Source organism: Triplophysa dalaica, chromosome 21, assembly GCF_015846415.1.
Source record: "Triplophysa dalaica isolate WHDGS20190420 chromosome 21, ASM1584641v1, whole genome shotgun sequence".
Taxonomy (NCBI): Eukaryota; Metazoa; Chordata; class Actinopteri; order Cypriniformes; family Nemacheilidae; genus Triplophysa; species Triplophysa dalaica.
The window spans coordinates 12329698-12343318 of record NC_079562.1 but is presented as its reverse complement, the minus strand read 5'-3'; the positions used below and the strand labels follow the sequence as shown (position 1 = coordinate 12343318).

Genomic DNA, 13621 nt, shown 5'->3' with positions numbered 1-13621 from the left:
CGTCGTGTGGATCAGTGCAGTGAAGTATCAGTATGCGACTAGATCAACGTGATATGAAATAAAAGACGCGTTGGTGTGAAAATATATTACAAAACGAACGTAGTACAGACAGATGGGAGACATTTGATCCAGCAAAAATCATAATTAATCACGAATTATTATGAGGCTCAGCCTCGACTAACCATCACAAACGTCACAAATACAAACTACAGAAAAACAAAATTCAGTACAACCACAACCAAAGCTATAAAACATCCAGTGTGCCCAGATTTAACATTAATTTTAGCACTTTACGTGTTAAAATATTAGAACTGTTTAGCAGCAAAACACAGTTTGAATTTTTACATTTTTACACAGTTTTACATTTTTCAAAATTCACTGGCAGGAATAAAAAAGTACAATACCCCAAACGTCCTTTTTGACAACTTCCATGCACACATTAACACACATTTACACACGCACTAAAAAAATTAAATAATATTCGTAATAAAACAGTGATCGTTCTTGGTAACAGGTGCAGAATATCCAGTTTATCAGTAGGCCTAAGAAATGTCACTTTTCTTCTGCCCTGCACTTTTGTAGGTCACATTTTTGAAGGTCGACGTGGAGCTCCTGAAAAGAGGATTTGTGCCCTGATGACAGAAAGATAAGCACGCAATTATTCAAGTGATTCAATTTGGGATTTAAGTGCTTGGTAAATTCAACAGAAAACAAGCCAAAACGATTAGTCAACATATCAAGCGAGATTAAATAATGCGGCAAACTTGCCAAAACGTTCTGAAAGGCAACGTACCGACTGCCATTTTGCTTTTGCCTTTTCCGCCTCGAACTTGGCGACCTCTTTCCGGTCATGGACGGAAACAAGAAACTTCCAAATGATCAGAAGCGCAATGCCGATGATGAAAACAGACATGCACACGCCCAGAGCGATCAATGGAGCGTTTGGAGCCTCGGGACAGTCTGTAAGACATATTTAATACATACATGTGCACGATTCAAAATACTAATCTTGCAACATATTGTGCGATCTTAATATTAACTCTCTTACCATAGAGCTTGAGGTTGTAGATTGTGCTGCCGTGATCGCTGTCCAAAAGACTAAAAGACATCAGGCAGTTGTCCTCGCTTTGTAAGGTGCACAAAGACGCCCGTCTGTCCTCAAAATCTGACGAAACAAAAGCATTGAATGAACGTAAGAGGTCAAAATCAACTTCCTTGTATGTGCTGCTATCCACCATTCTTAAAAACAGCTCATCCTTTTAATATTTGCTCTTATATGTGCCGCATCATGTATGTTATTACCTCACACAAAACCCACCCCTCCTCTGTCTGCTATCTCTGTTCTTTTGTTACCTTTGTCCCACTCATATCTTTATCTAAGACAGATGGTGTTTGGTGTCTTCGCATTGTATCTCCCTGTATAAAGACCGACCCCAAGACAGCAGTCGGCTTGTGATCACAGTGTCCATATAAAAGACTTATGTTCTATACACACTTGAGGGTCCTGAAGCCATCGGACCCTGACAATAGGCTCTCTGCACAACAAGCCAAGTGGCATGTCGTTTTTGTTGAGTGTCAATTCAAAGGATGGCTGCTTTGAGACCATGTTTACATGTACTCATTCCTGCATTTTAAGAAGAATCTTTACTGCCTTTAAAAAGCACATTAACATTAAAATTGTCCTTACATTTTTCGTATTGATCTTTTGTTAGAAACACATTGTTCTCGGTTGAATATTTTGGCAGTTTAAAGTATCGTTCCCCTGAAAACCCTCCTTGCGTGAAACACAAAAATAGCCTGTATAAGAACAGAGCTGTGGAAATAATTTCTAAACATTTTGTGTACCGATTCAAACAGGTTCAAACCAACATGAGGTTGAGTAAACTTGATCAACCATACCTTTAAATGAGACATATTGTTTACTAAAGAATTACACTACATACCAAAATAAAGTGATTATACAAATACATGTTTTTCTGCAACAGCCATTTTGAACATGTGACCACTGATAACCGGAAAAAGCAAAGAAAAAAAGTAGAATTCTGACCTGAGGAATTGCTGACTGTGGCATGAAGGGAGTTACACTTCAAAGCACATTCTTGTGACGACTCCTTTTCTTTAAGGTAACACTCCACACAAGACCTGCGGGACACAAACACATATATCACAACAGAAAACAAGTTGTCAATCTCACAGATAATTGGTCCCTAAAGAAAGTTTAGTGTTTTACACAAAGCTTTTTTTCTAGATCTCTCTCATTGAATCAAATGACCCGCAGGGTGAGGACCTTTAGAAAGAAGTAAAAAGAATAGTGCAGACCAACCACATGCAATTTGGTGCCTTCTGGAAATAAGTGGACAAGAGTATGACTCACAAACACACAAAGAGCTCACCCACTCACACAAGAACTAATGCAGTCATGAAAAAAAACAGAGGAAATTCCTGGCGAAGTGAGCACATGATGATGTTCGGTTTCAGTGTCAATGGTCAAATAAAGAACTTCCAACTTTATTAGGTGACATGACATTATTTTTTCTGCACTTACTGTGTTACATTACATAAGATTTACAAACTGTACCTGTAAATACAATTTTGACTTTATTTATTTATTAATTAGTTAAAGCAGTGGTTCGCAAACTTTGTTTGCTTTAGTACCCCTTTTAATGATTTTTTCAAGCCAAGTACCCCTTGACCAGACCGCAACATTTTGCATTAAAATACAGTGAAATGAGAGTCAGACAGTTATTATATCTGATGACCCCAAGTAGGTTTATTGCTTATAAACATTTCTGTATGTAGAAATGCGCAACTATGTAAATCATTTTTTTACATTTAACCGCAACCTCTCCTTACATAATATTGCGCCCAGACACTGCTCCTGATTCCGGGTCTGGACTCAAAAAAGAATTCTTATAAATTGAAATGCATTTTAAATGTATGAATAAATTATTTATGCATATTTGTGTGGTACTTATTTCATATAACAATACTACTATCATAATTTATTGAATTATTGATTTTCAATGTGTTTTGATTTTCAAGTACCCCCTGCAGTACCCCAAAGTATCCCTGGGGGTGCACATACCCCCATTTGGGAACCACTGAGTTGAAGGGATCGATAGAAAATTCTGTCATCATTTACCCACCTTGTCATTTCAAACCGGTATGACTCTCTTTCTTCTGCAGAACACAAAAGAAGATATTTTGAAGAATGCTGGTACCCGAACAACGGCGGTACCCATTAACTTCTATTGTATAGACACAAAAACCAGTGCAGGTGAATAAGTACCATCGTTGTTCGGTTACCAACATTCCTTAAAATATCTTCTTTTGTGTTCTGCAGAAGAAAGAAATTCATACAGGTTTGGGTGAGTAAACGATGACAACATTTTCAGTTTTGGGTGAACTATCCCTTTAACAAAAGGGATAGTCAGGTTTTTACAATCTCCTATCCCAAAGATAACTGTCTAACACATAAACCAATGGATCAACCAAAGAAGTGTCAGGTGAGGGACTTCCTGTTTGGAAGTTTTGATGATGTTGATGTACAAATGATTTCACAAAAAGACGTTTAGCAAGGATTTCTTTATAAGAGATGATTCTCTCTAAAATGAATAAAGCCCACAATAATTCAGCAGATTAAACCAGGTTGTAGTCAAAACAAATGATTTATAAACAGTGCATATTTATTATGAATGTAAGTCTTACAGTCTTACCTGTGTAAACCGCAGATATCTCCACAGGTAGGGCATCGCTCGCAACGTTCTCCAGATGCTCCTGGAACAGTGCATTCGCACTTTCCACACACACACTTGCCACGTCCATTGCAGACAGATCCATCCTCAGACACACACAAGTCGTTGCTAGTGCTACAGTTGCAGGACTCTCCCATCCAACCGCTGTGACACACACATTCTCCACAGTCACACTCCCCATGACCTACACACACACATATCATGTATATAAACAAACTATGACTGTGAAGAAATTTCATCATCAGCCACATTGACTTCCACTAGCTGTATGGATACATTTCTCAAAATGTTTTCTTTTGTGTCCCACAGAAAAAAATTGTCACAATTAGGTTTTGAACTAGTCAAAAAAAGGTCAGAATTTTTGTTTTTGGGTAAACTATCACTTGAAAACCATAAAAATGAGGAACACATTCACATATAATGTAAGTAAATATAAACACATGGTAGCCCACCTAAAACCCTCCCCCATTTTTTTCAGCAACTGTTCCGGCAATTATCAGCATGTTATTCTTTCATTAACATTCCACAGGCGAGAACAGATCAAATATCCCTCCCACAGTGTGTCAGCGCTTTCTTCGACTTCAACCTCTTTCTCCCTCTCTTTTGTTTTCCTGACAGGGTTACGGCGGGTTCTGACCTCCACAAAGCTCTCCACGGAACCGGAGGCAGGAGAAGTCATCACATTCACAGAACGTCCCGTACACGCGCCCGAAAGCCGATGGGTGACACAAACACTGGCCGCAGAAACACTCGCCTTGGCCGCTGCACATCTCTGTGCCTTCGTGAGATCTACCACACAAAGACTCGGGTTAAAAAAGGTTGTCTTTCCTCGAAATGAATATGTAACAGACTTATTGTCTCACCTGCAGTTGCTGACTTGATCCTGGCCTTCCCGGCACTCACACTTTGGCCCAACAAAGCCTGGATCACACGCACAGGTTCCACAGTCAAGAGCTCCACGGCCATGGCTGCAGTGGGTGCTGTTTAGTTCGGGGGTTTGATGACAGTTACACACACACTGGGACTCCAGTTCTATTTCCAGTGCATCCTGGAAGCCCACCGGTCTTAGTGAAAACAGCCGGGGACCATCAAGACAGCTCTTTAACTCCACTGTCACATTAAATGACACCTGAGAAAAAGAACATCACCTGTTTTAATTTGAGTGCAAATTTTTCTGAGTTCAAACGTTGTTAGCAAATACTTTCTAAACCTGTGCAACTTGTTCAGACAGGTTTTTGCCTAACAGTCCAAATAAATATAGCTGTTATTTTCGTGCAATACAATATGCTCACTGTTTGTGTGCCAACTTTCTTACATTCCGAGTAGAGACCTTGTAATGTAAATCCTGTAATATAATATATAGAGTATTTTTTTAAAAAAAGCTTAACTTTGTATATTTTATATTTTTTAATACTTTCACCCATTTACGTGTATGTGCAGTGACTGCGGTCTAAGTTTTATGATGATCCACTAAGACAGAATTACACTGAAAAAAACCTCAAAACTGACCACATCACCAGCTTTGACATTAGAGCAGTTTTTATGTCCCGGTAGGATGGTCCCGTCCTGACAGAGTGCCGTGAAGGAAATCTGCAGACCTTCCGTGTTACCCAGAACCTCCAGATCAATCTCTGATCTCAGTTCCTACCAATGACAAACACACTATTGAGTGTTCTGTACTCCGAAGAGTGTATGGCAGTATAATTGTCTTGACTTTGCAATGCTCACGATGACCTTTTGTTTCTTGTTTTCCCATAAAATAATTAAAGAAATAATAACAAACACACAAAAGACTACACTGTCATGTTACTTTGAATCTTCATAGCAGCATTGGCCTAACAGAACATAGACGTTGATGTGAAGTATAACTACAAGTCTGTTACAGCTAATACTTATTACAGTTATTTAAAAAAATATTCACATGATTGACGATACAATCAAATGTTCATGAGGTAAAAAAAGTATGAATTAAACTGGAGCATATGAAGAGCCCATCATTTTTGACAGGATGACTCACATGCTGAGCAAGCAACACTAGCATCAACATGTCCAAAGAATTTTACAAAAGTTGACTGAAATTTAAACTCTGTTCTTCTCTGAAACCTTAATTTACTTTTACACTTAAAACACACCACCCAATGTTGAGATTAAAGATTGAGTAGAGAGAGAGCAAGAGAGAGAGAGAGTGTGTGTGTGTGAGAGAGAGAGAGAGACAGAGAGAGATAGAGAGAAAGAGAAAGAGAAAGAAAGAAAGAGAGAGAGAGAGAGAGAGAGAGAGAGAGAGACAGAGAGAGAGAGATAGAGAGAAAGAGAGAGAAAGAGAGAAAGAAAGAAAGAAAGAAAGAGAGAAAGAGAGAGAGAGAGAGAGAGAGAGAGAGAGAGAGAGAGAGAGAGAGAGAGAGAGAGAAAGAAAGAGGGGGAGAGAGAGAGAACATAGATGACCAGCACAACACAAAACAACACTGACAGGACAACACACACACACTGACACTATCACCCTCATTGATAACTTTAATTAAAACTCTTTTTCTGTTTATATTGAGATGTATATATATATATATATATTTACTTATAGACTTATATTCTATCTTACTTTTATCTTAATCTGTATTTGTGCAGGTTTATATATATCATAAAAGTACTTTGGCAATGTAAAAAAAAATGTATCATGCCAATAAAGCTCGTTTGAATCTTGAATCTTGAGAGAGAGAGAGAGAGAGAGAGAGAGAGAGAGAGAGGGGGGATAGAGAAACAAAGCTAAAGAGATCAAACGTCAGCTAAAGAACGAGTGCCGACACGCTCTGTGAACACGGCAACCCGCAAGATAGGGAGCGGGGTGGGGGGGCCATGTGGGCGGATTTGGGTTTTTGGAGTAAGAGAGCAGATAAGGCTCAGGTCACCATGAATAAAGAAAAACATTCTCTCATAAAATCATATGGTTCCTGCTTGTTTCTTCTTTGTTACTATGTTTATTTATGAAACAAATTTAACCTCACCTACCATGAAACTAATATGTCACGCTCGTGTACCTTATATGCAGTCATGATAAGTTCCAGAATGTTTCTTGAATCGGGCGCCAACACCCCAACAGTGGCACCAGGAATCAAACTCGCATAATTCTGTTAGAAATACACAAAAGTAGTTAACCATCAACTCAACACTCCTGGACAGTAGCCATTGAATATGAGATGTGGAAGTGAGATAAGGTGCAAGAGAGGGAAGGACAAAGAAAGAAAGAATTCAGAAAACATAAAATATTTGAGTCATGAGAGTTCAGTGTGGGTGATGTGCTAATGCTGTGTTTGAACAAGTTGTGAGGAGATCTCGACGCATTGATTCATGCACTTTATCTTGAGGAACTCTCAAGATCCACACAAACACACATGCCTTTTTGTTTGGGTCATAATGGCTTAGATGAATAAACATGAGTGAGAAAGTCCCTGTGGGAGTGTTTGTCTCACCTCATAGTTCTGTCTTTGATTGTCAGTCACAGCGAATATGAGGAGGATATTGTTTTCAACCAGTTTGTCTATGAGCTGCCCTAATGTTGGATACTCCTGAATACAGAGAAACAAGATGTCAGTCAGATTGCATCAGGCGACATAAACTATATATTTCTTTATCTTAGAGGATGATAGTGCGGTAAAGGGAACCTGTCTGACCTGCAGAACACAAAATATGAAATTTTAAAGAGAAATGGTAACCGGACAACGCTGGCACCAATTCTCTTCTATTGTATGGACACAAAACCAATGCAAGTGAATGGGTGCCGGTTAACAACATTCTTCAAAATATCTTCTTTCGTGTTTTGGGGGAAAAAGTAATACATGTTTGAAATGTCAGGAGATAATGTCAACTATGCCTTAAAACATACATTAAGGTACAAACTGTACCTGAGATGAAACCAGACTGTGTAACATTAGTAGGTGCACATTTAAACTTAAAATATTCCTTTGATGGGATAGTTGACGCAAAAAGAACAAATTAAATGATCATTTATTCACCCTCATGTTATTCAAAACCCATATGACTTTCTTTCATCTGTGGAACGCCACACAAGATATTTTGAGAAATGGCTCAGTGGTTTCGTGCCCATACAATGGAAGTCAATGAGGGCCAGTGTTGTCAAACCATCTTATTTTGTGTTCTGCAGAAGAAAGAAACGTCTTGGAATGATATGAATTTATTTTTTGGATGAACTATCCCCTAGCTTCTATAATAAAGCTCTAGACTTCACCTTACCAGGTGGGCGGTCATGGAATACTCATTCTTGCTGTCCAAGTGACACTTCCCATCATTAGGAATAACAATTCCAGACATTTTGCTGTCCATCCCAAAATGAGAGTCTGCGTCGCTCACAAACACCAACAGCTTCATGGAATTGTTTCGCCAGCCAATCCTGTCCTGAGGTGAGGAATACATTTCCATGAACTTGAGACACAAAATGCATAGTGCAGGTGACAAATACTGTGCAAAATCTGTGCAAACTGTCTCACCCCACACACCGCCGCCTGCATGATGGCATCAAAACCACATTCTGGAATATCAATGTTTGCTGATACTCGCTGTTTCGAGATGATCTCATTAAACCTGTCTGTGCTGCTGGTTAATGACAGGAGATGTCTGTACCCAAATGTGGGCAGGCAGTCAAAATCAACACGCCTGCAAGAGAAAAAATTAAGAGATTGTTTCACTGCATCAGTCACATCTAAATGGAGGGTGATATGATGACATTAATGATCTAACTGTCTGTAAAAGGTATAGTTGAAATGAAATCGCACCCCATACAACCCACTGATCTCTCAGTGGCTGTCATTTGATGGGTTTATACTGGCAGACCCTTTAGATCTAAGGTGGCGTATTGTGAGAATCACCTGCAGGGATTGGCCAGGTCCTCAGGTGTTATCTCGATGAAAGGCAGCGTTGGTTTCTCCACAAAAGAACCGAATCCCAGTCTGAATTTGCTTGTAAGACTAGCCATCTCTTTCGAGAGAGCCGAGCCCAAGTCTTTGATCATCTGGAGATCATCATACATAGAAGCTGACAGGTCCATCAGGTAATAAATATCCACCGGATGGTCTTCTGGCTCCTGCACTTGAATCTGAAAGTTCAGCTGACTTCCTGCAAGAGGGACATAACAAATAAAGCTCTAAATGTCACCATTTTTTTTTTTTATTCCAATGTGGTTAAAGTGTTTTCCAGGTCAATGTCTTAATCGGATCAAACTTTTAGCCCCCATAGTAACAAATAGACACTACGTAGTTCGTCTGTAGACGGTTTTTGGTCTCTAAATGACTAAATGTTTCTAATCCTACCATCCGGGGGAAGTACCTCAAGTGCAGAGGAGAGACTGTGGGTGGAGAGACATTTCTTTGATTTTCAAAATCTGTGTCACCCACTTTCATACCTTGTCTAATATGTAGATGCATCTTCTGTGGAGCGATGTACGAAACATTGGTGTGGCCGGCATTCTTTCCTAAACTTTGATTCTTTAGCACTTTGACGTTCGAGACGGGGAACTCCACAAACTCTCCCGAGCATCCTTTGTGAAGAAGACCCTCCAGCGTGTCGCATCTCTCGTCGATGGAGAAAAAGTCTGTGAAATTCTGGATAAAAAATAATTTAAATGATTGATAAGGCCTCACATAACAGTGTTTATATGTTCCATTACAATACAAACAACAATTGCAAATGCACGTTATTGATCAATGATCCAATACCATAAAAAGTAACTGTAATTTTTTTTAAAGCATTATTTGTTCATTCTCATGACATTTAAAAATGTATTTTTATTTCACTGAAAATAAAAGAAGTCAGGCAGGTTTGACATCAAACCATCAGCACTTATTGTCATTGGTGTCAAACGTGACGCAGCAGCACTCCCTGACACTTCGTTTCAATGTGTCAGTTTGTAACAATCTAGTGAAAAGTCATTGTATAGCTTTCTGTTCAAGTCTGTTTAGCGAAATTGGTTCACTTGGCAGCCTACCGGTTATCCCCTCAGGCAGCTCTTTCTAGTCATGCAAGTACTTTACAACTCCTACCTGCATTGGTAAACAGCAGCATCTCCAACACATGAATAGATATATTACATTTCTCCTATTCATTTATAAATTACTGGCTAATCTCTATTATAAAACGGGTGTTCAGTTTCATATGAGCACCTCCTGCACTTTGTATTTAAAAAAAAGAATGATCAGCTGGTTCATATATTTCTGCACATTTTAATGCAACCAAGGTCACCCAAGGTATCAAATGCAGGTTGGAACTCTATTGAATGTTGCCATTCTGATAAAGTACTGAATAAACTTGCCTTACAATTTCTTTGCTTTATTGAGCTCAATTTAGGTTGAGCATCATTAGATCTTTTTAGGAACTACACAGTGAAAATGTCACTTTCTAAAAATCATTTTGAAAACTCCGGCTTCTGTTTTTAAAGGAAGAGGTTCAAAAAGTGACTCACCTGTAGCGTGCACCAGGCGCAGTCTGGCCCCAGCTGCAGACACTCGTCACAGGAGAAGACGCTGAACTGAGAACACATCCCTGCACACACAACACAACGCGGTTGTGGATGCGGTTGACTTTTCTAAATGCAACAATTGTTTCGCACGCTATGACAAACCATAGAAAAATAAGCTGATTTTCCACTACATGTCAGTAGGCATTCAAATCAACAAGCTACCGAACGTACAGAATGGATATGTTTGGGTTGATTTAATAATAGTTTTAAATAACTCTTATATATGTAGTATTAATTGATGAATGAGGTACAAAACCGCATAAATATGTGATTGATTGATTTTCAGTCTTACCTCCGACAGTGCAAAACCAAAAGTGCAGGACAAGGCAAAGTGAAACAATCCCCATTAGTCCTCACGGTTTCTGATCACAAGAGATAAAATAAAGTTCATATTCTCACAACAAACGTGGGATGCGATCATTTAGTAAGAGCTGAAGGTCCGATCTCACCTGGCCAGACAGACTCAGCGCGTGCGCTTATACCTGCCCAGCCTTTATATGCACTTCCGTACAGGTGAGAACACGACAGGTAAGTCACCCACACAGGGGGAAAAACACTTTCATGAAGTTCATGAAAAACTTTCTGACTCACCTTACTTTGTATCGCATTTGATTCAGAGTAATATGAAATCTGTCAAGGCATTTGAATCGGTGATACCCTTTAGTTGATAGCCCATATGTTCAATATTCCAAAACATTATATATAAACACATTACGTGGAAATGATATACATTTTATTGCATTTTAAATAGGCTTGTTTATCTTAATATTTCAAAATGTTTTACTCACCATTATAGGCTATCAACCGCAATTTCTCAAACTTTTATGACGCATCACTATATTTCTTATTTCTGTTAATCAGTTTGTCACGTTGCTTTCCTCATATATAAATTATACAAATTATACAAATTCATGTTTCAAATAGACGCTGTTCGTTTATTAAAGACATCTTTCCAGAGTAGCACTTTCAAAGCGTGGCATTTTTACACAGACATTTGTCTCACTTCTGCAAAGACATAGGTATTGTGTGCGACATTGAAAGTCCGACCACGTTTGTTTCATGAAAACTGGGAAATGAGCAAAGGTAAATCGAATTGTTTGCACATTCCGAATACAGGCCTATACATATTATCAGATGAAAAGACATTTTATTGTCAAGTTGTTTGACAGACTTACTGGAACATCCCCAAGGCGACACCTGTGTGAACTCGAGAGAAAAACTGATTTAATAGGCCTACATGTAAAACTACGAAAAAATTACCTAAAAAATGTGCCTCATGATACATTTTGAGAATGATTTTAAGTATAAATTACATAGTTTTAATTTAATTTGAATATATATTTATTCCAGATGCATTAAGTACACCAACAATCTCAGTTAGTTCAGGCAGAAATGGCTTCACAAAAATGTAAAGTTACTCTTAAAAGTCTGCCATCATTTGTTTGCAAATGTCTTCCTTATGTTATCTATGCAGTACTATTCAAATGAAATTGTGGCTTAAGTCTCAAAATACTTTGTTTCGTTTCTTTTCTCTATGATGTTTTATTGATTTCTCGCTCTTACTTGCATTTTGCATATTATTCAGCTTTGAGTTTCTTTTGAGTATTTATCTTAGGTCCATCATCCGTTAACTGTAATTGGAGCTGACAACAAGCCTTCTATAAACACAGAGGTTAACCTCAGGTTATGACTTCTCGTAAATCATGCCTTATCAGCACATTACTATACTGTACATATTAAACGGCTGCTCGCTCCTATCACAACAAACTGCTGATGAAAATACACCTGAAATCTGGCACATTCACAGACATCATTGGGAATTAATTCCTTAGTGATCAAATTTTCCACAGTACACTTTTGAAATCAGATTTATTTAACTGTCTCTTATATGTCCGTAGGGAACAGCCTGATGCTCCCGCAATGCCTGCGGGAATCCCCCTTGACCTTGAGAAGTATTAGGCTGATATTTGCTGAGTGTCTTGCATGTGACACATTACACTCAGTACGCTGAAAACAGGTGTGTTTGTGTGTGTGATAGAGCCACGCCTGGCTAATAGACACCTGTGACTCAGCCTCCGTCTGTGAGACCTCAGAGAGCACAGACAGGTGATAGCTTGTCAATTATTAACCCGATAACTTTGTTTCCATATTTCAAAACAATGTCAAAAAGTAATGATTAACATCTGAGCATAAAACATTCAGATGAGTTGGTAGGTCGGACGCAGCCTCAGGTCTTTCGGTTACTTCAGTGATCACTTAATATTCACTTTATCATTTTTAGTATAAAGAAAAGAAGACTTATTTAAGAAAGATGAGATAAAAAGTACAGAAATGTAGCAATGAAGGGATGGAGACAGAAGAATATAAGTCAATCAGAAAGGTACCAGACAACTGCAATTTATTCAATCTTTCTATTTACACTGCCCCTATATCTATATTATCCTATCCTCTCTTCTTAATCTATAACGTCTTATCATATCCTCTTCTATACTGCTATATGTCTCTTATACATCTCCAGTTCTATAAAGTACTGTCTTATCCTATCTTCTCATATACCATACCGCCTGTTCCTATACCATACTGCCTTACCATTTATATTCTTATATTACCCTCTCTTATACTAAACTCCCCTATATTCTACTACTACTGTCTATCCTATACTCTCCTGTCATAAAATTTCCTCTCCTATACCATACTGTCTTATATCTTCTTCTATACTATTTGTCTCCAATATGTCTCCAGTACTATAGAGTACAGTTGTATACTATCCTCTCCTATACCATATACTGTCTTATACTAAACTCTTCAACAAATTCCTCTCCTATACTATACCAGCTTACTCCTATACTCTATTGTCTATTGTCTTATATCTTATGCTGGATTTATACAGCTGAGTCCTTACAGAACAGAAATCAGACTCCAAACCTAAATAATGTATTTTGACAGTTTGACTCTTGTACCATAGTAACTCACCCCTGGAGGCCTCGGCAGCTAGCATACTGTCCTCTCTCGATACCCAAACCACGGCAGCAAGCGGGATACTACTGAAATACTGGATTGTGTGAACGTCCGTCCGACTGGCACTGGGTCGGAAGCAACAGAACACTCAAACTATCACAGCGGCTTTATGGAGCATGACGCTTGCGCTCCCTTTCTCACCCCCTTTTCTCTCTCTAGCACACACACTTCTAGGCCTGAATGATGGCAACAACTGGAGAACCAAGCAGAAACACTGAAGCTTCTTCATTTGTGAGAGAAGGGCAACAGTGCACATGGGCATGTGTGTGTGCACTGCATGTGAGTCTGTGTTGTTCTGTTGTTTATAAGAGTTATTTATTAGAGAACA

The 13621-nt window shown here is 38.7% G+C and overlaps 1 protein-coding gene and 1 long non-coding RNA gene across 4 annotated transcripts; one reads left to right on the top strand and one right to left on the bottom strand.

Annotated features, from left to right (window-relative positions):
• Positions 1-70: 70 nt before the first annotated feature.
• itgb6 (integrin, beta 6) lies at positions 71-13291 on the bottom strand. 3 transcript variants are annotated; one of them, XM_056734528.1, is made up of 17 exons: positions 13249-13291; positions 10568-10637; positions 10219-10298; positions 9163-9361; positions 8630-8876; positions 8252-8417; positions 7998-8159; positions 7217-7312; positions 6785-6874; positions 5265-5399; positions 4619-4884; positions 4393-4544; positions 3717-3939; positions 2048-2142; positions 1049-1165; positions 794-960; positions 71-632 (listed from the first exon to the last, which is right to left on the bottom strand). In XM_056734528.1, exons 2-17 carry the CDS (start codon positions 10620-10622, stop codon positions 543-545), a joined length of 2340 nt encoding a protein of 779 aa, XP_056590506.1. In that variant the 5' UTR covers positions 10623-10637; positions 13249-13291; the 3' UTR covers positions 71-542. The 3 variants fall into 3 exon arrangements, with proteins under 3 accessions (XP_056590506.1, XP_056590505.1, XP_056590504.1); XM_056734527.1 differs by lacking the exon at positions 13249-13291 and adding an exon at positions 10725-10810; XM_056734526.1 differs by lacking the exon at positions 13249-13291 and having other exon boundaries at positions 10568-11227.
• On the top strand, positions 839-2598 carry LOC130410105 (uncharacterized). Its single transcript, XR_008904977.1, has 4 exons — positions 839-962; positions 1054-1192; positions 1386-2123; positions 2249-2598. It is a non-coding gene; the product is annotated as an uncharacterized LOC130410105 (long non-coding RNA).
• Positions 13292-13621: the final 330 nt, after the last annotated feature.

Coding starts and splice junctions, on each gene's coding strand:
- itgb6 (XM_056734528.1), bottom strand. CDS start 10,622: ATGGGGATTGTTTCACTTTGCCTTGTCCTGCACTTTTGGTTTTGCACT. Junction 5,400..6,784: donor TTATCATGACTGCATATAAG/GTACACGAGCGT, acceptor TGTCATTGGTAG/GAACTGAGATCAGAGATTGA. Junction 4,545..4,618: donor GATCAAGTCAGCAACTGCAG/GTGAGACAATAA, acceptor TTTGTGTGGTAG/ATCTCACGAAGGCACAGAGA.